General features: G+C 36.4%; 2 protein-coding genes across 6 annotated transcripts in view; one reads left to right on the top strand and one right to left on the bottom strand.

Annotated features, from left to right (window-relative positions):
* Positions 1-26,281, bottom strand: part of LOC101899099 (cytosolic endo-beta-N-acetylglucosaminidase) — a 55,521-nt gene that overhangs the window by 11,155 nt on the left and 18,085 nt on the right. For 2 of the 3 annotated variants that reach the window (XM_059121435.1, XM_059121436.1), the window contains 3 exons: positions 12,190-12,421; positions 11,973-12,121; positions 6,556-6,733 (listed from right to left, as the gene is read on the bottom strand). In XM_059121435.1, the coding sequence (XP_058977418.1) occupies positions 6,556-6,733; positions 11,973-12,121; positions 12,190-12,421 (559 nt within the window). Of the gene's footprint in view, positions 1-6,555; positions 6,734-11,972; positions 12,122-12,189; positions 12,543-26,281 lie in introns of those variants that run through there. The other variant, XM_059121437.1, reaches the window with a different exon arrangement.
* The window catches only part of LOC101891599 (uncharacterized), a 53,923-nt gene continuing 44,360 nt past the window's right edge, over positions 16,719-26,281 (top strand). For all 3 annotated transcript variants that reach the window (XM_059121441.1, XM_059121440.1, XM_059121439.1), the window contains exon 1: positions 16,719-17,168. In XM_059121441.1, the coding sequence (XP_058977424.1) occupies positions 17,120-17,168 (49 nt within the window). In that variant the 5' untranslated portion in view covers positions 16,719-17,119. The remainder of the gene's footprint in view (positions 17,169-26,281) is intronic.

Below are 26,281 nucleotides of genomic sequence, written 5' to 3'. Positions count from 1 at the left end.
ATACGAAGACGTGGACCTGCATAGGCAACTCTTGTCAGACACCATTACAATATTCAAATACGAAACTTTAAAAAATCCGGGGGATAATATAGCTAAAATTATCAAAATACAGGATATAGGGAGATACTGATATATGGGGCCTATACGAAGACCTGGACCTGTATAACTAATTTGAAACAATTCCGGTGTATAATGTCGCTAAAATCGTCAATATGCCAAATATCGGGGGCACCGTTGTACAAGGCGAGATGAAAAAACTGCAACCAACTTCAAACTGCTGTCATTTCTAAGCCACTCGTCCGACAGCTGTTAAAAATATTTCAGTGACAACTCATTATATTGTTTAGAAGCGTACAAAAACACATTTTGGTGAGAATTTTCAGAAAAAAAGTTATTCGTGATAGAATTGAAGCGTGATAGTGTGATTTCTTTATATTTGGTTGGAAAACCACAAGTGGCTATCGTTAGGACACTCCAGCATATAATGTGAATAAATCTTTTGTGTCTCGTACCATCGCTCGTTGCCGTGATATGGTAGCGTAGCCCGAAGTCAAGGAAGTGGACGGAAGAAAACAACAACATCAGCAGAAATTGTTCGAAATGTTAAGAAGCGACTTGATCGAAACCCGCGTCGCAGTGGCCGAAAAATGGCTCATGAACTGAACATATCGCAATATTCCATTCGGCAAATATTGAAATAAAGCCATTAAAATTCCAAAAAATGCAAGAACTTACACCGCAACAGAAAGAAAATAGACTCAAAAGAGCAAAAGAGTCGCTTCGCTTGGCCAAAAGTGGTGAACAGCAAAATTTGGTTTTTTCCGATGAGAAAATATTCGTTTTTGCATGCCAAAGAGATCAGCTAAAAATCGGTTGGCCACCAGAACTCAAGCGCCTGCCATGGTAATGATGTGAGCCGCCATAACAGCCGATGGTCGCTCTCCACTCGTATTAATCGACCGTGGCATCAGAATAAATGCCGAATATTATCGCGAAAATATCCTGGAGGGTGTATTAAAGCGTTGGGCATGCAAACATTTTGGCCGCAGACCTTGGACATTCCAACAGGACTCAGCACCATTGCACTCAGCACGCGCCACCCAAGAATGATTACAAAATGAGGTTCCACGCCACATTTCCAGCGCACAATGGCCACCAAAATCTCCGGATACCAATCCGTTGGACACTTTAAAATACCAAAGTGTCGATCGCCTCAAGCAAGCACTTCGCCGGGAATGGGCCAAAATACCACAGAACAACATTCGGGCAGCGTGTGACAGTTTCATTGGCCGTTTGAAGTCCATAATTCGTGCAAAGGTGACCAATTCGAACAAATCTAAACTTATTCTAAAATTTGATGCTATTTCCGACATTTTCTGCTTTCATTCAATAAAATTAAAAAAAAATTTGAAAATTATGGTGTTTGACTTTGTTGCAGTTTTATATCTCACCTTGTATACGAAGACGTGGACCTGCATAGGCATCTTTTGTCATACACCATTACAATATTTAAATACGAAGCTTGGAAAAAACAAATCCGGTGAACAATAAGCAAAATCATCAAAATACAGAACAGAGGGAGGTACTGATATATGGGGCCTAATTCCCATTACGAACTCTAAATACGAAATTCGAAAATCATCAAAATACCAAATTTTGGGATGTACCGTTATATGGAGGCTATAGAAAAATGTGGGCCTGCATACGCAATTTTTGTTATAGGCTGTACCCAACCATTACGAATTCTAAATACGAAATTTGAAACAACTCCGGTGAACAATGTCTCTAAAATCGCCAATATACCAAATATCGGGGGTACCGTTGTATGTGGGATATACGATATGGTAGACCTATATAGACGTTTCTTTTCCAGGGGATTTGCAGACAATTTCATTGAAAAAATTGACTACCGAATATTGGGAGGTACCGTTATATGGATGCTATACGAACGTGGACTTGCATCAATATACCAAATATGGGGGGTACCGTTGTATGATGGCTATACGACATCGTGGACTTATATAAACAATTCTTGTCCAGGGACTAAAGTACTCAGAAAGAGCTTCTTGTGCGGATTTTCAGACAATTCCATTGGAAAATGTGGCTAAAATCATCAAAATACCAAATATCGGGGGATACCGTTGAATGGGGGATATACTATATCGTGGACCGATATAGCCCATCTTCGAACTTGATCTGCCTGCTTTTGAGATATGAAGGTGGTTTTGGCAATGTGTACTAAGTGTGTGAAATGTACTAAATGGTACCAAGTTTGGAAGAATTTGATTTAAGATGAACAGATGAAGCGGGATTTTTAAAAGTTTTGTAATGGAGATTTATGTTTGTGATAAAGAGGTGGTTTTGGAACTGTGTACTACAAATGCACGAAAAGAAATATATAGTACCATATTTGGTACAATTTTGGTATTGGGTGAAATCTGAAATTTGGGTCGCTGCTCATGTGTAAATGAACGAAAAGTACTGAATGGTGCTATATTTGATCTTGGATGAAGGGAGAGGACTAAAATTCTGAAATTTTATATTTGGATAACTCTTTGGTATCTCAGGTTGAGATTTGGAGGTGGTAGGAAGATGCGTCATATAATTGTACGAAAAGTACTTAATGCTACTAAATTTAGTATTGGGTGAAGGCAAGGGAGTGGAATCCTTAACCCTTAAACTGCTGTCCGACTGAACAATTGAAAAGGACTAACAGTACTTTTTGCTGACGAAGTAGCGGAATTGTTTCAAAGTTGGTATCAACGCCTATGGGCAAAAATTATCTATTATTTATTTTCTGGCTAAAATAGTTCTCTCAGTACGAATTTCACATTTCGCTATTTTTTCTAGTTTCGCTGCGAGTCAATCTTTAATTTTTTCCAAACTTGGAAATTTCTTTTAAAAGAGCTATTCCTTCTGAAATTACGACAAATTTCTGGAAGTCAATTTTCAACTTTCCTCTCATCGAAATTTATTTTATGGGAAAAATTTGTCGTCAAATGGAAAAATTTAAATAGAAAAAATAAACAAACTGGATGATGTTTTTTTTTCTCTCTAGTTTGCATTTTGGATAAACTGAAAAGTTTGCCATGCCTTAATGCCAAACTGTAACAAAAAGCAAAACTGAACTGAACTGAACACTTGCAGCAACAGCAACATCAGGAAACTACAACAACGATGCCATCCATGACCATGACAACGACAACAACGACGAAAGTAATAACATGACTTATAGTTTGGCCAAATCGTTTTGACTGGCAGCTAGCTAGCTGGCTGGCTGGCAGCATACAAATGTTGGTTTATGGCCAGAGTGTTGGTGGAAGATTGAAGTGACATTCTGTTGTTTTTTCTTTTTTTCAATCTAAACACAGTGTTTTTTTTTTTTCAAAGTGATATGTAGGCAGCAACAGGGACGTGGTTTGAAGTATGAAATTCTAAAATAGTATTTTTGGAGCACATATCATCATCACTTCTGTAGAGGTCCCAAATGACATGTTTTGCAAATAAAGCCCTGCCAATGTTGTTGATAAACACTCTGGTCAGTTGAGCCTTCGAAGTGCAACAACCATCATGGTCAACCAAATTTTTCCACCAAAAAGCCCATCGAATCACCGATTAAAAAGATTCATAGACATAGTGCCAATTTTATTGGCATAACTAAATTGGCTATCTGTTTCAGGCTTTCGTGTTTGGTTTTTATATCCTACACAACATAGTGGTAAGGGTATTGGGTCTTTGTGAATTTATTTGTAACATGTAGAAGGAAGCGAGATAGACCCAAAGTTACTTTTGAGGATCGTCATAGAATCACTTTCTGTGTCGATTTATGCATTTCCGTCCATCCGTCTGTCTGTGTTTTTTTGTGAACAAAATGCAGGTCACTTTTATTATAATTTTCCAAACTATATTAGTTTGGCCCAAGGACGACCCTATAGCCCCCACATATAGTTTCAACCGATTTCGGATTAATTGTGCACGAAATGTTCAACATCAGTCCAAATGACCTGAATTTTGGCACATCCGACAGAATTCGGACTAGAAGCAAGTACATCTGATTTGGTGAAAATCGGTTCAGATATAGTTGTAGCTCCCATATATATGTTCCATTCGATTTGGCGTTAAAATCTTTCACATGGGTAATACCCACTCCATACAGCACATACAGCTCAGAAATACCTCTGCCAAATTTTATCAATATCGGTTCAGATTTGGATATGGCTCCCACATATACCTTTATCCGATTTCAGGTTCATTGTGCATCAAAAGGCTAATATCAGCCCAAATGCAGTGAATTGTGGCTGAAGCTAAAATTTTGAAATTTTGCACGAAAGTCAGTTTCGATGCATAGGCCTGTCATAAGGTTGGAAAATCCGATCCAAAGGTGTACAAAAGTACTAAAATGTACTAAAAACTAAATACTTTGTGTTGGACAAATGAAATGAACTAGAATTCTCATTTGAATGTGGAATTAGAATCACTGATGGAGTGTAGGATAGATGTAGCAAAGGGTTTTGGAAACTTCGGACTTTAAGGTTGCGCTTTTGGAAATGTGTACAAGTGCACGAAAAATACTAAGTAGTACTATATTTCCTACAATTTGGTATTGGGTGAACATAAACTGGACATATAGACGTGGTTTTGGAAATGTGTACTATAATTGTACGAAACGTACTGAATGGTACTAAATTTGGTATTGGGTGAAGGGGTGTACATTCTTCATCAATTCATCATTTTGATATTTAGATTACTGATGGCTTGAGATTTGGCGGTGGTTTGGAAATGCGTCTTTTATTTGTACGAATAGTAAAAAATGGTACTAAATTTGGTATTGGGTGAAGGGAAAGGCCTGCAATCCCCAAAATTTGATATTGAGGTCTCTGTTTGTATCTGGAATTGAGATATGAAGGTGGTTTTGGGAAATGTGTACTATAATTGTACGAAAAATATCAAATAGTACTATATTTGGTATGGGGTGAAGGCATGGAGTTGAAATCCCGAAATTTGATATAAGTGTCACTGTTGCTGTCTGTAGTTAAGATATGGAGGTGGTTTTGGGAATATATACTATAGTTGTTCGAAAAGTACTAAGCGGTAGGAAATTGATTATTGTGTGAAGGTATAAAACCGAAATCCCGAAATTTGATATTGAGATCTCCGTGGGTATCTGAGATTCAGATTTGGGGTTGGTTTGGGAATGCGTCCTATATTTATATGAAAAATACTAAATGATACTAAATTTGGTATTGGGTGACAGGATAGGGCTGAAACCCCAAAAAGTTATGTTGCTATAACCTTTGGAGTCAAGGATTGAGATATGAAACAAATGAGTACTAAAATTATACAAAAAGTAATACATTTGGTATTTAGTGAATATATAAAGCTGGAATGCAGAAATTTGATATTTAGGTCACTGTTGGATTCTGAGGTTTACATATGGAGAAGTGGAAATAGTTTTGAACAGAAAAATCAGATGTTGGTCCATTCTGAATGGAGTCGGATGTTAATTTCGCCTTTTACGAGCGCCATTGATGTTCACAACGTTGATCCCTTGTGGGGGAGGTACCAGAAAGAATGGTTCGACACCTCCCAACTTTATAACAGATCTTGTGTTAATAGAAATAAATGAGATGTGGCAAGTCCAAATGGAATCGAATGTTAATTTCGCGTTTTATGAACTTCATGGGTATTTCCCCTTTGTGGGGGAATGGACGGATATATTCCATCTTCAAATCAGATCTTGTGTTAGTGGAAATAATGCGATGTGTAAAATATGCAGAAAATCGGATGCTTTTGACCCTCTTTGGGGGAGGTACTTGATGGAGTGGACCGACATTGTCCATTTTTGCATCTGGCCTAGCACTGGACACATGGGCGGATGGACACATGGATTTGGTCTAAAGAGACCCAGGGTCAAAAAATCGTTATTTCGATGAGGCACGTTTTGGCCTTATCAAATGAAATATACCTTCTCTAGCCATCTGCCTGAGGGTATAAAATGGGTCACTTCGTTCCTTGTTGGATGAGGCCTCTATGTAAGGAAACCGTTAGTCATATTTTCCATCAACATTCTTCCATTTTTGGTATTTCTAATACTTAGTATGTAGAAATCTTCCATGTAGAAAATTTCCTATAAAGGCCTGCGTTTTCGTAAAACCCTCATATAAAAGTCCCCCTAATTATAACTATGCCTATCCTTAAAATTGTTAATTTGATAAATTATTGCTAAAATTTCAAAATTTTATGTACTCTCCTACATGATGAAGGATATTAAAAGCTATGCAGAGCACCCAGTTGTCTCTGATATTAAAACTACCAAATGAAACCCCTGAAATTAATCAATTTAAACCATCACCTAAATCATATTCACAATAAATTATTCTCAATAACTAAAAAATGAAATCGCCATAAAATACCCCTCTTAAAAAGCTATAAAAAGCGTCAAACAATGTATGGTCATTTCACTTCGACGCCAAAAAGTCTTACAAAAAAAAGTGTAATGGTCTCTGCGAAAAACCCCACTTCAAGTCGTGCCTTTTTTCCATACAATTTACTTACTATAAATTTTCCATTGAATCCGATTCCACTTTGCACTCAACGTTGATGAGCCAACCTTCAAAGTGGTAATGTTTGCATAATTTCACCATAGCGTCCACAATATTGTCTATCATTTCCGTTGATGCCAGAATGTCGTGTAAACGTTTGGCTCCATCCGAACCCTCCGTTATGAAAGTACCTGCAAAGAAGACGAAAGAGAACGGAGAGATGAAAAAGAATGTTGAAATAATGTAAATTTTGTTTTTTTTTTTTTTCTTTAATGAAATGCAATACACTTGCAAATTGAGCATTACACGTGAGTGTGTGTGTGTGTTTGTATATCGATGTTTAAAGGATTGAAGATAATAACCCAAAGAACAAATTTGTGCAAGACATGGGAGGTTGGATATTTTTAGCCAAAATTGAATTTAATTACAAATGTTGAATTGAATTTAATTTTTATATTCAAATTCCTCGAAATTAATCCAAGATATATATCTCTTTTCAGCATCCCCGTTGTGTGAATTCCCAGGAATATTTAAGGTATGAAATTAAAACACCTTTTTAATAGCATGTTTCATTAATAGTATGTTTCAAATATGTATTAGTATTGAATATTTTAGCCCAATTTAGCACGAACAACTACAAATGCCACACTTTTTCCAAATTTATTTGATATTGGCTGGAACAATGAAGACCTCTGCTAAAGTCTATTTTTAAACCCTTAGGCTGGAAATACATAAAGCGTATATTTGACTGGCTTCTTCGTAGATGAACAAAGGAGATTTAGGTTGACTTAGTTCGATTTTGGTCCTAGGCTCCTTTGTTCAATTCCGAAGACGCCAGGCGACGACTTAAGCCAGCCAGATAAGCGCTTTATGTATTCCCACCTTTAGCCATATGGCTGGAGAGGGTAGATATCATTTAATACGTCAAAAACGTGCCTTATCGAAATAACAGTTTTAGATCCTAGGTCTCTTTGGGCCAAATCCGTTTCAGGACATTTGGAGTCTATCCAGCGATGTCTGTATGTCTGGAGTATCCGATTTGATCCACACTTGGTACCGAGTTCGAAAATGGACAATATCGGTTCACTTCTTCCCTTTCCTCCCCCAAAAAAATCGAAATTTTCAAAAAATATTTTACTGCACTGAAAGATAAACTTTAATCCGATTTTGCTCCAACTTTGCCAATCCTAATATTTGCATCAGTGCTAGGTCAGATGCGAAAATGGACAATATCGGCCCACTCCATCAAGTGACCCCCTACAAAGAGTCAACATTTTAAATAATTACAACTCTTATAAAATGTAATTTAAGAGTCCGATTGTATTCAAATTTCATACATCCCAATATTTTTATTAACCCCAGGTCTGGTGTTAAGATGGAATACATCTACTCCTTTCGGTACCTTCCCCACAAAGGGCGAAAACTTAATGAAACACGAAATTAACATTGGATTCCATTCAGACTTGGCACATCTCATTATTTCCATCAACACAAGATCTGTTATAAAGATGGTAGAGTTCGGACCATTCCTTTTGGTACCTCCCCCACAAAGGGTCAAAGTTCAGAATAATAAAAACGATCGTAAAATCCGAAATAAGCATCCGGTCCTCTTTATATTTCGCACATTCCATTATTTCTACTAATACAAATTCTGCTGTGAAGAAGGGATATATCGGTCCACTCCTTCTGGTACCTCCCACACAAAGGGTCAAAATTTTGAATATCCACGAAACTCATAGCACGCGAAATTTACATTCTATTTCATTCAGATTTACTACATCTCAATATTTTCTCAACACAAGATCTGTTGTAAAGATGGTGGAGATCGGACCATTTGTTCTGGTACCTACCCCACAAAGGGTCAAAATTTTGAATAACCAAAACGATCATAAAATCTGAAATAAGCATCCGGTTCTCTTCAAGTTATACACATCACAATATTTTTATTAACCCAAGGTCTGTATTTCTCTTAACCAGAAATCTGATATGAATATGTAATTTATCGGAATTTATGATTTTCATGGATTTCCTTCTATATTTTGCACATATCAATATTTTATCTGTATTGGATGAAGTATGAAAATGGAATACTTCTGTTCGCTATAGCTGATACCTCACGCATATTTCCACATTTTCCAAAAATTTACACATGTCTGACATAAAGTATCGGAAGAAATCTAACACGCTGTAATATTTATATCAGTCTTAGGTCAGATACGAATTGGACACTATTGGTCAATTGCTTCGGAACCTCCCCCATAAAGGATCAACATTTTGAATAATCATAACTCAAGGCTAGAGGTATGCATCTGTCACCAGAACCGTCTGAACTATTTTACTTGTTACTCCAAATTCCTTTAATTACAACCTGAACAATAAAGACTAATTTAAGATGAAATTTCTCTCTGGGTATCGCCGTTTTTTGCATCCATCGGCATGAAAAAGCATTTAAGGCAATCTGTTTGCATACAAGTTGCCACTACAAATTTACAAATATGTACATCAGTCAGTGTTTAAATATTGTATGTGGTGTCGATTCATCTACACTTGCGCACACACACACACACACATACAAAACAAAATAATGACGAATGTTAATTAAAAAATGATAAAAATCTACATATAATATGGATTTATACGCACTTAATTTTTTTTTTCTTTTGAAAATATCATAAATATGAAATGTAAATGATATTGGATTTATTTCTGATCCATTTGCAAAACGTAAAACAAGTAGGTGGCAGAGCTGGCCATATAAAGGTCATATATTTACTTCTGGGAAGTGTATGAAAGGAAATAAATAAGATGTGGAGGTTTCATCTGAGGAGCGTAGCGTAATTACTATGGAATATTGCAAAATTACTACAGGCTGATGGGAATGACTGGACATTTCGCGGCTTTGACGACAGATATATGTATACCCTCAGTTATTGTCCGTTTATTTAAATACGTTTTAAGTTGCGTTAGAATTATTCATACTGTTGACCGTTTATGGCGGAAGTTTTCAAGGAGAGGGCCAATATTATTCATTTCGTGGACTATATCGACTAATTCCTTCACCTTATGTGAGATATGTGGCTGATAAAATTCATATTTACATCTGATCTCTGGTCAAGAGAAATATTGAAATGTACCAAGTTTGAAGATAATCTCTGGCTTGTTTCGCAAGTTATGAGATATATAAAATTGGGAAAATTGTGACCCTTGGTGGGTAAAGTAGCATAAGGGGTGGCCCGATATCTATCATCTTCACATCAGAACTTACTTCAGTAAAAATATTGAGATATGTGCAATTTTGAAGGAAATCGGATGCTTATTTCGCATTTTATGAGCTTTATGGTTATTCAAAATATTGACCCCTTAATGGGGGAGGTACCAGAAGGGGTGGACTGATATATTCAATCTTCACACCCGATCTTGAATTAATAGAAATATTGGGCTGTCCCAAGTTTGATTAGATTCCTTATCTTATGGTTATGTCGCGTTCATTCAAAATTGTAACCCCATGTGAGGGAGGTATCGGAAGGAGTGGAGGGCTCAATATCATCTTTACAAAAGATCTAGATTTGGTCAAAATATTGAGATATGCGAAATATGAAGACATTCGGACTATTCTTTCACACTTTATAAGTTTTGTGATTATTCAAAATATTGAATCCTTTTGGGGGAGGTACTAAAAAAGTGGGAGGATCATGTCCTTTTTCACACCTGAAATGACACGGATAAAAATATCAGGATTTACAAAGTTTGCACAAAATTGGATGATCCTGTCTTGTTCTATAAGGTAAAAAAATTCTGTGAAAATTATGACCTTTTGCGGGGGAGGTACCAGAAGTGGTGAAGCGATATATGCCTTTTCCGAACTCAATCTAAATTTTGTAATAATATTACGATGTACCAAGTTTGAACCAAATCGGATACTCCCTTCGAGAGCCTGTCATGCACCCAGACAGAAGAACGGACACCCCTAGATCGACTCCAAATGTACTGAAAAGGATTTGGTCGAAGACATAGGTTATAAAACCGTTATTTCGTTGAGGCACATATCAAATGATTAATACCCTCTGCAGCCATGCGGCTAAGGGTATAAAACAGTAGAATAGGCTGGTTAGAATGAGTAGTTGACTTTTATAAAAACCGCTACTCATGGAAGACTTTCATCCAACACTCGCTGAAGGTTCGACATTATTGTCACTTGACTAAATTCTATCGGATCACATAAAGTTTAACACCCACTGATGGTGTGAAACTTGATTGCTTTCGGACCGACTGACTATCGACGTTTATAGTCAGCGGAATACAATTAAATCCACTTGGAATTTCCAACACCATAGACAAACGATGCACTGTTGCAAAGTTAAATGTTAAGAAAATTTGCAGAAAATTCGGAAAATTTTCTAAAATTATAGGGAAGAAGGTTTTTTTTAACAAACAATAGGAGCAGTCCGATATTGTCCATTTTCGTATCTGAGCTAGCACTGATAAAAAATATTAGGACTTGCAAAGTTTGTACAAAATTGAATGCTCCTTTCTTGTTCTATGAGACAAATTATTTTCTATGGAAATGTTAAAATTTTGTGGGAAAGCGTACCAGATTTAGTGAACCGATAATGTCAACCTCCGAACTCGATCTAAATTTGATAAAAATATTACGATGTACCAAGGATACTCCCTTCGAGAGTAATCGTGAGCACCAGCCAGCCGAAGAGGCACAGACGGAAGGACACACCTAGATCGACTCCAAATGTCGGTTTTGGCCAAATGATATATAGCCTCTGTAGCCATATGACTAAGGGTATAATAAAAAGTATTTCTAATACACATCGTTTAATTCAATCATTTCTTTTAAGAGATTTTTAAGATTTCGTTTGTGAAATTAGGATAATGAGCAAAAATTCATCAATTACACTGTGTGCGTAATTTTTTACTTTACAAATTATTAGCAGCTTTCTGAAGCAAAGATTCGTTGCTCATGTTTTTCCTCACAGAATTTGTGGCCTTCATGTCCAAATGAATCTTTTTGTGAGGGTCATATTTTCTCTCTGAGACGGACTTAAAACGGTTTGCAAGATATAAGCATCACAAATGGTACCTTTGGACATGAAGGCGCCAAACTTTGAGAACCTCTAACGGCAAAAGTGATGAGATAGGGACTTCTCTTGGTTGGTCATCCATCATATTGCGGTATTAGATTATGGATAATAATACCTAATGGGAAATGTACAGCCACTTTTTTTGTAATGTGCGATTTTTTCTATATTACATCTCTCAACACTTCGATGTTAAACACAAAACATAGCCAATGTATTAAATTTTCAAACAGGATATATAATTTTTTAAACATGTTAAAATCCTATTCTCACAAAGGAAGTATGTGTGAAAGACGACTAATTTTTCAATAGCTTTTTCTTCGCCAATCCAAACACTTACCCAATACAGAGACACCATGTTTATGGGCAGCATTTATCCAACCACAAGGTGGTATTGTGATATATTTATGACTAAAATAACAAAAATAATCCACGGCTGACCAGTGATAGAAACGATAGTCATCATATTTCTTCGACGAATGATAATGTCTGCAAGGAAGATAAGAACAAACAAAGTTAAAAGAACAAAACATAATTTATACCTTAACACCACTTACCTGTCTTCCAAGTAATTGCCCATCATGTCATGGCACAGCAAGACCTTACGTCGATTATGATTTCCAATTGGTTCACGATAATTACTAATCAAATTAAACTGCCTCTGTAGATAGACCGGTGAGGATCTGGGTTTCTTGGGCGTAACATATTCATGCCAATTGACATCTTTGCTGCGCACATTGAATGCCAATAACTGTTCATTGGTGTGAATAGCTTCAGCTTCTAATTTATCTGCAATAGACAATGGAATGGACATGGTTTTAGTTGTCACTTTTAGATTTTCGAATACTCAAATGGATGTGGATTTTTTTTATTTATTTTAAATACGTATTGTTTTGATTAGTAACAAATGTAATGTGAAACTATTTGAATGGAAAAGAGGAACAAGTGAATACACCACCACTACCACTACTATTTCCCCCATTTCTACTTCTATTGTGTTCTATCGTTTTCTTATCATTTTAAGTTTTCTGTTCTATGAAAACCATGCATGTGCAGTCTGCCGTCTCGAAAACTTTGATTAATAAAAACGAATTTTGCATAAAACTATTGCAAACTATGCAGCAACACATGCAAACTGTATAAAATATCAGAAACCATTGAATGTCTGCTGGCTTATCGAAACACAGTGGTTTCTGAGGGAGGAAAACTGTCTGACAATGTTAAATATTTCTGTATATGGAAACGCTGTCATAAATAGGGATATATGTTTTATATGGAAAATGACTGTTGTTCAAAATCACATTCCAAATTTGAAAATGGAGCTATTTTCACAGACCTCTTGGGGTCAAATGTTTGCATGCGATATTTCGATACGGTTATTCCTATATGCCCTTTATACCCTCTGTCATATGCCTACAGAAGGCATATAAAGGGTGATATAAAAAAACTGAAATCAACTTCAGACTGCTTATTATTATTTGTTGAGAATTTTCCGGAAAAAAAGTTTTTCGTGATGGAATTCAAGCGTGATAGTGTGATTTCCTTATATTTAGCTGGAAAACCACAAGTGGCTATCGTTAGAGCACACCAGCATTTAAATGTGAATAAATCTTTTGTGTCTCATACAACCGATCGTTACCATAATACTGGTAGCGTAGCCCGACGTCAAGGAAGTGGACGGAAGAAAACAGCAACATCAGCAAAAATGGTCCGAAAAGTAAAGAAGCGACCTCATCGAAATCTGCGTCGCAGTGGCCGAAAAATGGCTCGTGAGCTGAACATATCTCAATATTCCATTCGGCAAATATTGAAAAATGAGCTCAGGGTAAAGCCATTGACATTCCAAAAAGTGGAAGAACTTACACCGCAACTGAAAGAAAATAGACTCAAAATAGCTAAAGAGTTGCCTCGCTTGGCCGAAAGTGGTGAACTGCCGAATTTGGTTTTCTCCGATGAGAAAACATTCGTTGTCCAGCAGTTTGTAAACAATGAAAATTATCGTGTTTACTTGCCAAAGAGGTCAGCTGAAAATTTGCACCTTCGGTTGGCCACCAGAACTCAAGCGCCGGTCATGATGATGATGTGGGCCGCCATAACAGCCGATGGTCGCTCTCCGTGGCATCAGAATAAATGCCAAATATTATCGCGAAAATATTCTGGAGGGTGTATCAAAGCCTTGGGCACGCAAATATTTTGGCCGCAGACCTTGGACATTCCAACAGGACTCAGCACCATCGCACTAAGCACGCGCCATCCAAGAATGGTTACAAAATGAGGTTTCTCGGTTCATTTCCAGCGCACAATGGCCACCAAAATTTCCGGATACCAATCCGTTGGACTATTGTGTCTGGAGTATTTTGGAAATCAAGGTTGGCACTAAAAAATACCAAAGTGTCGATCAACTCAAGCAAGCGCCTCGCCGGGAATGGACCAAAATACCGCAGAGCAACATTCGGACAGCGTGTGACGGTTTCATTAACAGTTTAAAGGCCATAATACGTGCCAAAGGTGACCGATTCGAATAAATCTAAACTTATTCCAAAATTTAATGCTGTTTCCGACATTTTTTGCTTTCATTCAATAAAATTTAAAAAAAAATGTAAAAACCATGGCGTTTGACTTTTATTTATCTCATCCTGTATATTATTTGAAGCAAAAAAGTGCCACATCGAAATAGCGGTTTTAAACCTAGATCTCTTTCGACCAAATCCGTTTCAGGACATTTGGTGCTGATCTAGAGGTATCAGTCCGCCTGTATGTCGAACTGGTTGGTGGGAGTATCCGTTTTGGTCCAAACTTGATATATCGTAATAATATTGTCAAACTTAAATCGAGTTCGGAGATGGACAATATAGCTCCACTCTTTCTGGTACCTCCTCCACAAAAAGACAAAATTTTTACAGATAATTATTACTTCATAGAACAAGAAAATGGCATCCAATTTTGTTAAAATCTTGCAAATCCTTATATTTGTATCAGTTCTTGGTCAGGTTTGAAATTTCGGGGGTCAAATTCCCCATCTTCCACATTTTTTAACATTTTTGGATTAAGTTTTTCTGAGATCCTAAAATAAGTAGGGATTCGGGTAATTTTACTGGTAACACCTTGGAAAGCAAGGTATATTAAATTTTTCGTTCCGTTTGTAATAGACCCCAAAAAGTTTATATGTATAGTCAAAAAAAATTCTAATTCGATTTCCGTCTGTTGAAATCATGAAACAGTCCACATTATTTAACGTAGAGCTTTGAAATTAGGCAAAATAGTTTGTATAGTGTCTAGAATGGTTGGTATTGAAAATGAGATATATCGGTCCACGTTTTAGCATAATCACCATGTAACGATATGGACATTCGGTATTTTAATGATTTTTGTCACATTTTTCCACTGAATTATTTGTTATTGAGAGTTTCTAACGGTTCTTGTAAGGTACTCTTGTAGTGCTCGTGATTTTAGCCCAATTCTTCCACAGAATAACGATATTCGGTATTTTTGGGATTAAAGTCACATTTTCAGGAAAACTCCGTTACCAACAAAACCTATGGCTGCTGTGGAGTACAAAAAGCTTTGGAAATACTGGGCTGTCCATCAAGATCTGTTGGGTTCCAGGTCAATAAAATATTGCAGGCAATGAGAATGCAGATGAATTGGCAAGGCTGGGCCCCAAATCAACCATCATTGAAGTTGACCTTCACTCCATTTTGCACTGATATTAGCCATTATTTGCACAATAAATCTTAAATGGGATTAAGAATATATATGGGAGCTATATCCAGATATTAGCCGATCTCGATAAAAACATGCAAAGGCATTTCCGAGCTCTATAAGATATCTGATACCAAATATCATTGTTGTCGAATGCATATTAATAATGTGAGGGACTTTAAGACCAAATCGGATGAAAAATATATATGGGAGCTAAATCTATATCTGAACCGATTTTCACCAAATTTGATGTACTTGCTTCTAGACTGAATTCGGTTGGATGTGTCAAAATTCAGGTCATTCGGACTGATATTGGCCATTTGGTGTACAATTAACCTAAAATCGGTTGAAGATATATATTGGAGCTATATCCAAATCTGAACCGATCTTAATACAATTTATCATAGATATTTCTGGGCTGTATCTGATATCTGGTGCCAAACATAATTGTTGTCGAATGCATATTACTAATGTGAGGGGCTTAAAAACCAAATCGGATGAAACATATATATGGTATATATATTTGAGCCGATTTTCAGCAAAATTTAAAGCATTGGCTTCTAGGCTGAGATACGTCGAAAGTGCCAAAATTCAGTCCATTTGGGCTAATATTAGCCATTTGGTCCACAGTAAACCTGAAATGGGATAAAGGTATATATGGGAGCTATATCCAAATCTGCTCCAATCTCTTGACAGAAGTATTTCTGGGCTGTATCTGATATCTGGAACCAAATATCATTCTTGTAGAGTGTATATTACGCATGTGAGGGACTTAAAACTCCAAATTATATGAAACATATATATGGAAGCTTTAGCTATATCTGAAACGATTGCAAATCTACAAAAAAATGTGTATGCAGTTCCACGCATTCCTATAGCCCCCATATAACAATACCTCCCTAAATTCGGTATTTTGATGATTTTAGAGGTATTATTCACCAGAATTGTTTGAAATTTGGTATCCGAAGCTCAAAATGGGCACTGTAGCTTATTGCCTATGCAGGTCCCGTCTTCGTATAGTCCCCATATAACGATACCACCCGATATTTTGATGATTTAGTGGTATTTTTCACCGGAATTCGAAATCAGTCTTTGTTTGTTTTTCTACGGATTTTTTTTTTTTTTTTGCAATATTTCAAGTTTCTTCAAAATGATGGAAGGTATTAAAAATTCAGCCCGGCCGAACTTAGCTTCATTTTTACTTGTTCATGCTGGAAAGGCATTTTTGCAATTTTAGCTGCGATTCTGTAGAAAATTTCGTCTGAAATCTCAACATAATGAAAAACTTAAATTTTCTCTATACTGTAGGCAGGATACAAAAAATTGTATTTTATAATGATTTTCAAATTCCCTCCAGTATTCTTTTCTTTTAAATTCATTTAGTTTCCTTTTTTCTGTTGTCTAAATTGAATTTTAACAAAATTAAATTGTTTACATTCTGAAAGTTCATGTGAAATAAAATCCACGTGATATATCTTCAATGGCTGAACGTTTCGAATGTGAGAGAGAGCGAAAAAAATAACAGTTGAGATATCCATTGGAAGAAAACAAAAAAACTCTTCCTTAAGCGTAACACTCAATTACGTCCGTTCGTGATTGCAACAAACAACTTTTCAATCGCCACCCGTCCGACTGTCAGTCAGTCCGTCGAAGTTGGAAAGGAAACACAACTTGATTGGCTAACACCAAGAATTTCACACTTTTCATCAACACCACGAACTTGTTGTGAATTCTAGAGAACACGGAGCAAATGATTGACTAGATCACGTCGCCAGGCACTGCATCATGTCAAGTTGGATGCAAGTCCTGATGATGTTTGGGGAATGCCGCGAAGGTAGGTGTTAAAAGTATTGGGGTTTATTTAAAACTGACGTCGATTATTGGCTAGGGGATGGAATTCGATTTTCAAGAATGGAAAAATAAATAGGAGGGAGGGGAATAAATAAAAGCTAGATCATTAAGGAATGGAGAAAAAGCACTTAAGTTTATCATTATACCCTACACCACAAGGTGGTCAGGGTATTATGTCTTAGTGCATTTGTTTGTAACAGTATTTTTGTAAACAAAGTACAGGTCGCATTTATTGTCCGATCCAGATGAAATTTTGCACAAATCATTTGTTTGGCCCAAGGACGAACCCTATTGAAATTGGAGATAATCGGTCAAAAATTAGACATAGCTCCCATATATATCTTCGTCCGATTTACCTTTTATTGTGCACCAAACGTGAAATGTCAGCCCGAATTGTATGGAATTTTGCATATACAACCAAATTAGGCCTGAAAACATGTATGCCAAATTTGATCGAAATCGGTTCAGATATAGCTATAGCTCCCATATATATTGTTCATCCAATTTGTTATTTTTGTCCTCCACAGCCGTAATATGAACTCTGCAACAACAATATTTGGGGAAATATATCAAATACAGCTCAGAAATACATTTGCCAAATTTTATCGAGATCAGTTCAGATTTGAATATAGCTCCCATATATAACTTCGTCCGACTTACATTTTATTGTGCACCAAAGTCTAATGTTTGTCTAAATGGGATGGAATTTGTCACTTACGACCGAATTGAGTCTAGAAGCTAGTATGTCAAATTTGGTGAAGATCGGTTCAGATATAGTTATAGGTTCCATATATATTATTCATCCGATTTGTTATATTTGTTACCCACAGCCGTAATATGCACTCCGTAACAACGATATTCAGGGAAATATGTCAAATACAGCTCAGAAATATCTTTGCCAAATTTTATCGAGATCGGTCCAGATTTGGATATAGCATCATATATATTCTTATCCGATTTTAACTTAGCACCAAATGGGCAATACATGTCCGAATTTAAAAGATACAAATGCTTCGGCATATTTAGTCTTTTGTACTTTTAATTATAATTATAATCATGGCGTGTATGATTGAATTCTCCCATAAAAACTTTTAATTTTTATGTGAAGCTCTACTACATTAGCAAAGTGGTGTAGGGTATCATAAAGTCGGCCCCGCCCGACTTTTCTTTTTCTGGCCTAGAAATGCTATTGTTTACACATATTTACATTCTTGCACTTCTGGAACAGAGCATATGGCTACTCAAATTTGTAATATTGTAACTAATTTTGAAAAAGAAATTTCAAAATAAATTTGTAATCGGTATTCTATGTTTTGTCATCACTGTGTACATACATTATTGCATTTAATAATTTACTACTTACGATTTGTGAATAAGGTTATGTTTATTCATAAATCGCATGCTGTAAGCTAAGATGCAGTCGTCGTTGTTGTTATTGCTATTGCACTTTTAATTGTAGGTCAAATCATAGTGCAATATAGCGAATGATACATACATACATACATTTTGATAAAAAGAAATTATATTTTTTCATTTAAGTGTTGCAAACGATTAGTGCGATGAGTGGGTGTGTGGCTAGACGACGTGTGTGAAAAATTATCTTAAAGTGTACGCCATTTTGGCTTGATAGAAGGACAACACAAAAGAGGAGCGGGCGAAACTTCAAAAAAAAATTGAATTGCCAGGCCAACTTTGTCAATTGCAAAATAGAGTCAAGACATGTACCCATATATGAGCGTTATTACAAAACTTGGGCGTACACTAAAAATGAATAGGAGCCACGAAATAACTCACATCAGGGGCTACCTTTACATGAGGGCAATGCAAAATATGGACCAATAACAAAAATACTCTGTAACGAATGTTTGTTATATCCTCAGCCATATGGCAAGAGAGGGTATATATCATTCGATACAGCCAAAAAGTGTCTCAACGAAATAACGGTTTTAGACCCTAGGTCTCTTTGGACCAAATCCGTTTCAAGACATTTGGAGTCGATCTAGCGATGTCCGTCTGTCTGGCTGGTGCGCACGATCCAAACTTGGTACATCATAATATCATTGTCAAACTTAGATCGAGTTTGAAGATGATCGGTCTACTCATTCTGGTACCTCATCCACAAAATGTCAACATTTTCAAAGAAAATAATTTACTTCACAGAAAGAGAAAGGGTAATCCGAGTTTGCTCCAACTTTGCAAATATCTGTCCACTCCATCAAGTACCTCCCCAAAAATAGGTCAAAATTTTGAAAATTTTTTAAAATGTGATGTTAGTGTCCGTTTTTCTTCGAATTACACACATCACAATATTTGTATTAACCAAAGGTCTGGTGTGAGGATGGGATATATCCGTCCACTTCTTCTGGTACCTCTCCCAAAAAGGGTCAAATTTTGTATACCCATGAAGCCCATAAAACGCGAAAAAATGTCCGATTCCACTCAGACTTGGTACATCTCAATATTTCCATGAACACATGACCTGTTACTAATATGGTAGAAATCGGACAATTTCTTCTGGTACCTCCCCCTCAAAAGTTTAAAGTTTTGAAAAACCAAAACGATCATAAAATCCGAAATAAGCAACCGGTTCTCTTCATATTTCACATTTGCATTATTTCTACTAACACAAGATCTGCTCTGAATATGGAATATATCGGTCCACTCTTTCTAGCACCTCCTCCACAAAGGGTCAACATTTTGAATATCTATACAGCTCATAAAACGCGAATTTAATATCCGATTCCATACATCTCAATATTTCCATCAACAAAAGATATGTTATAAAGACGGTAGAGAGCGGACCATTCCTTCTGGTACCTCCCCCACAAAGGATAAAAGTTTTGAATAACCAAAACGATAATAAAATCCGAAATAAGCATCCAGATAAAACCATTATATGAGAGCTATAGCTTTATCTGCACCAAATTTAATGTACTTGCTTATAGACTGAATTCGGTAGCATGTGCCAAAATACAGCTCATTTGGACTGATATTAGTCATTTGGTACACAAAAAAACCTGAAATCGGATAAAGATATATATGGTAGCTATATCCAAATCTGAACCTATCTTGAAAAAAAATTTTTTTTTAATTATTTCTGAACTACAGCTAATATCTTGTACCAAATATCATGTTTCTAGTATAAATTCAGTTGGAATCGCCATAATTCAGTTGATTTGGGCAGATATTAGCCATATATACATGGGAGCTATATCCAAATCATAGATGATCTCGATCAAAATTTGGCTGAGGTATTTTTAAGCTTCATAAGTTATCTGGTACCAAAGTGCATATTACGCACGTGAGAGACTTAAAACCTCAAACCGGATGAAACATATATATGGGCGCTATGGCTCTATCTAAACCGATTTTCACTAAATTTTATGTACTTGCTTCTAGACTGAATTCTGTTGGATGTGCCAAAATGCAGGTCATTTGGATATATAGTGGTCATTTGGTGCACAATTAACCCGAAATCCGTTGAACATATATATGGAGGCTATATCTAAATTTTTCTCACCAATTTCAGTAGGGTTCGTTTCTGGGTCAAACAAATATTGTTTAAAAAATTTCATCTCAATCGGATAATAAATGCGAACTGCATTTTGTTCACAAGAATACATGGACGGACGGACAGATGAACTGGTATGCATAAATCGACTCAAAAAGTGATTCTATGAAGATCCTCAAAAGTAAATATGGGTCTATCTCGCTTCCTTCTTCCTGTTACAAACAAATGCACAAAGACATAATATCCTTACCACAATATGGTGTAGGGTATAAAAATGTTATTTGTAAACCATAAGAACGATATTTGTTATGGTACATATTACGTTTACATGTCTTAATGGGTGTTGGGTATAGATTGTTCCAAGTTAAATATGACTTAAACATGTTTGTAGGGAATATATAAAGTCATCTATAATGCTTCCATACCACAATAATTAGGCATTCCAATAATCACTTCCCTTCAAAATCCTAAATGTCATTGAAATCACAAATTTCAAATAAAACAAGTAAAAAGCTACAAGTTCGCCATATTCAAAAAAATGACATTCGCTATAAATTCTGTTAAAATCTTAAAAATAACAAATGTAGCCGTCATATTAGGGTCTAAACGACGACGTGGACCTACATAGGCAACTTTTGTCGTAAGCCATTCAAATGCGAAACTTGAAAAAAAATCGTGTGAATTATGTAGCTAAAATCATCAATACAGAGAGGTACTATTATATGGGGGCTATACCAAAATGTGGACCTGCACACACAATTTTCTGCCTTAGGCTGTAGTATCCATTACGAACTTCAAATACCAAATTTGAAACAATTCCGGTGAATATTGTCGCTAAAATCAACTAAGTACCGAATATCGGGAGGTATAATTATATGGGACTATACCAAAACGTGGACCGACATGGCCCATTTTCAATACCAAAAGTCCTGCAGGCGTAATATACATTTGAGTAAAATTTTATCAATCTACTTCATTTCGTTCGAAAGCTAGAGTGATTTCCACAGACGGACGGACATCGCTAAATCGACATAGAATTTTATGCTGATCAAGAATATATATACTTTGTGGGGTCTGAAATTTATATTTCGAGGTGTTTCAAACGGAATGACAAACTTGATATACCCTCCATACTATGGTGAAGGGTATAAAAATAGTAAACAAAATTCAGGCAAATTTTAACATTTTGTGTGGCTTTGAAAACCTGATAGAATACCATATTATTGCACTGTGCTCCCAAACTTAAAGCATTCAATCACAGTGTGTAGTTGCTTGTATTTCCATACTATGCGCTCATAATAAAAAAAAACCATCATCTGCCAGAGAGTATATCTCAAATACTTTTGTGATTTATAATAAGCCCTAAATTAACCCGCACCATTCAACATTTGCATCTGTATTCTTTTATCTTCACATGAAAGCATCCGAAGCATTTCCAAATTGCAATGGCAGCGTTGGTTGGATACCGACATAACTACTGCTCCTTCATGCATACAGCCATAAATAAAAGTAGATACTTGCTCATCAGTTTCAGTTTTGTTGGCGAGCGCTTAATCAAAACGAAAAATTCCTGGACTGTAAAAAATTTCGCTGGATTAAAAAAAATGTATTTACCTTCAAAGCAAAACCGAAAAAAAGGAACGCCTTTATTTGGGGATTTTTTTCGCACCTTTCATACAGTTATTTATTCCACTGGAAATGTAACTAAAATAATGATATATTGGCAGTGAAATAAATAGGAAATGAAAAATAGAAGAAACGAAGAGGATACCAGTAACGGAAACCGAGGATATGCAACACCCAGGAAATACAATGTGCCGAAAATCTATGTAAAAAAGAAACAACAAATGGTGAATGTCGAAAAAATTAAGAGTAGTTTTTTTGGAGAGTCATAACGGAAATACCGAACAAAAACAAACAATTTATAAAAACATCGCAATTTTTAAGAAAATTTTTAAGATCCTAAAAACTCCGAAAAATCTATTAAATTTATTTATCGATAAAGTACATAAAGTGTGATTTTTAAAGAGCTATAGAGAAAATATTAAAAATGCGAGTAAAAACAAGTAAGAAAGCTGTAATTTCGACCGGGGCGAACTTTGAATGTCCTCCACCATTTGAAACGAATTTGGAAATTTTCACAAAATAACATCCACTAAAAATTCTGTTAAAATCTTAAACATACCGAATATAGCCGTTATATTGGGGTTTATACGAAGACGTGGACCTGCATAAACCATTACAATATTCAAATACGAAATTTGAAAAAATCCGGTGAATAATATAGCTAAAATTATCAAAATACAGGATATAGGGAGGTACTGATATATGGGGCCTATACGAAGACCTGGTCCTGCATAGATAATTTTTGTCTTAGGCTGTAGTATCCATTACGAACTTCAAATACCAAATTTGACACAAATCCGGTGAAAAATGTCGCTAAAATCATCAAAATACCGAATATCGTGAGGTACCGTTATATGGGTGCTATACGAAGTCGTGGACCTGCACAGACAATCTTCTGTCATAGGCTGTAGCATCCATTACGAACATCAAATACCAAATTTGAAACAATTCCGGAGAATAGTGTCGCTAAAATCAACAAAATACCGAATATCGGGAGGTACCGTTATATGGGGGCTATACCAAACCGTGGACCTACATGGCCCATTTTCAATACTAAAAGTCCTGCAGACATAATATACATTTGAGTAACATTTTATCAACCTATTTCATATCGTTCGGAAGCTAGAGTAATTTCCAAAGACAGATAGACGGACGGACATCGCTAAGTCGACATAGAATTGTATGCTGATCAAGAATATATATACCTTGTGAGGTCTAAAATGTATATTTTGAGACGTTACAAATCGAATGACAAACTTAATATACCCTCCATACTATGGTGGAGGGTATAAAAGAGCTAAAGAGTTGCTTCGCTTGGCCGAAAGTGGTGAACTGCGGAATTTGGTTTTCTCTGATGAGAAAACATTCGTTGTCCACCAGTTTGTAAACAAACAAAATGATCGTGTATACTTGCCAAAGAGGTCAGCTGAAAATGTGCACTTTCGGTTGGCCACCAAAACTCAAGCGCCGACCATGGTGATGGTGTGGGCCGCCACAAAAGCCGATGGTCGCTCTCCGCTCGTATTAATCGACCGTGGCATCAGAATAAATGCCGAATATTATCCCGAAAATATTCTGGAGGGTGTATTAAAGCCTTGGGCACGCAAACATTTTGGCCGCAGACCTTGGACATTCCAATAGGACTCAGCACCATCGCACTCAGCACGCGCCACACGTTACAAAATGAGGTCCTTCGCTTCATTTCCAGCGCACAATGGCCACCAAAATCTCTGGATACCAATCCGTTGGACTATTATGTCTGGAGTATTTTGGAAAGCAAGGTTGGCACTAAAAAATACCAAAGTGTCGATCACCTCAAGCAAGCGCTTCGCCGGGAATGGGCCTAAATACCGCAGATAAACATTCGGGCAGCGTGTGACGGTTTCATTGGCCGTTTGAAGGTCATAATTCGTGCAGAAGGTGACCAGATCGAACAAATCTAAACATATTCTAAATTTTGATGCTATTTCAAAAATTTTAGCTTTCATTCAATAAAATTTAAAAAAATGTAAAAATTATGGTGTATGACTTAGTTGCAGTTTTTTTATTCTCACCCTGCATATATTTATTTTGGCAAACAACTTATGTTCTCTTCATATAAATTTCTTATTTTTCAGAATATTTATACCTAGAACACAAATCTGTTCCTGCTTAGATCTTCAGATTCAAATTAAATACCAATTCAATTTATAATCCACACGTCTCTATTCATCTTTGGAGATAATACTTTCTAAATCAGAGAAAGTTGTATTCTCTCTCTCTCTCTCTCTCTCTCTCTCCCACTCTCCCTTTGTGCACTCTCACATGCATGCAAATCAGATAACCAACTACTACTGTTGCCGGGTGAATTGTAACCAACAATTTATTACAATTGGCCAAAGAGTACTACACAAACATTCTTAGCAGATGGCCAGCAGGCCTAAATAAATTGTGCAAAGTACATTTTCCTAGTTTGTCTTTGAAAAATTGCCTGTGGTTAAAAGGAACAAAAAAATTGCATGACATTCTTTACCAGCCCCTACCAATTTTGTTTTCGTAGTTGTAGTTGTAGCCCAGCCCGTCCGCCCAGTGGCATAAAAGGTCATTTGTTAAGCAATTTCTGGTCTGCAATTTCATTCCAGTAATGGAGAATATTTGCAAACAAGCACATAAATAAACAAAACTAATCATGTTTATATATGGTTATGCTGTTGAATAAAAAGCAAGATTTGTAGCTCGAAGGGGCCATTTCATATATTTCATAAATTCAATTTTGAGCTTATTTTGTGTTTCCAATGTCTGTGAGAGTATTGAAGGAGCAACTATTGTCCTAAAAGGTCACCAGGACTACCACTTGGCGAATATGTACTAAAATATTTCAAAATAATGAAGCTTAATTAAATTTTTATACACCACGTAGTAGTAAGGCTTTAATGTCCTTGTGCATTTGTTTGTAACATAGAGAAGGAAGCGAGATGGACCCATACAGGGTGAGATAAAAAAAACTGCAACAAAGTCAAACGCCATAATTTTTACATTTTTTTAATTTTACTGAATGAAAGCGAAAAATTTCGGAAATAGCATCAAATTTTAGAATAAGTTTAGATTTGTTCGAATTGGTCACCATTGACACGAATTATGGCCTTCAAATGGCCAATGAAACCGTCACACGCTGCCCGAATGTTGCTCTGCGGTATTTTGGCCCATTCTTGGCGAAGCGCTCGCTTGAGGTGATCGACACTCTGATATTTTTTAGTGCCAACCTTGCTTTCCAAAATACTCCAGACACAGTCGTGCAATGGATAAGTATCCGGAGATTTTGGTGGCCATTGTGCGCTGGAAATGATCCGAGGGACCTCATTTTCTAACAATTCTTGGGTAGTGTGTGCTGAGTGCGATGGTGCTGAGTCCTGTTGGAATGTTCAAGGTCTGCGGTCAAAATGTTTGCGTGCCCAAGGCTTTAATACACCCTCCAGGATATTTTCGCGATAATATTCGGCATTTATTCTGATGCCACGGTCGATTAATACGAGCGGAGAGCGACCATTGGCTGTTATGGCGGCCCACACCATCACCATGGCCGGCGCATGAGTTCTGGTGGCCAACTGAAGGTGCATTTTGTTTATTTACAAACTGCTGGTCAACGAATGTTTTCTCATCGGAGAAAACCAAATTTTGCAGTTCACCACTTTTGGCCAAACGAAGCAACTCTTTAGCTATTTTGAGTCTATTTTCTTTCTGTTGTTCTAAGTAAGTTCCTGTACTTTTTGGAATTTCAATGGTTTTACCCCGAGCTCATTTTTCAATATTTGCCGAATGGAATATTGCGATATGTTCAGCTCACGAGTCATTTCTCAGCCACCTCGACGCGGGTTTCGATGAAGTCGCTTTTTTATACCCTCCACCTTGGAAAGGAGGGTATATTTACTTGGTCATTCCGTTTGTAAAATCCTTAAATATTCGTCGTAGATCCCATAAAG

The sequence above is a fragment of the Musca domestica genome, unplaced genomic scaffold, assembly GCF_030504385.1.
Source record: "Musca domestica strain aabys unplaced genomic scaffold, Musca_domestica.polishedcontigs.V.1.1 194, whole genome shotgun sequence".
Taxonomy (NCBI): Eukaryota; Metazoa; Arthropoda; class Insecta; order Diptera; family Muscidae; genus Musca; species Musca domestica.
The sequence above is the reverse complement of the archived record's forward strand: the minus strand, read 5'-3'. Positions and strand labels throughout refer to the sequence as shown.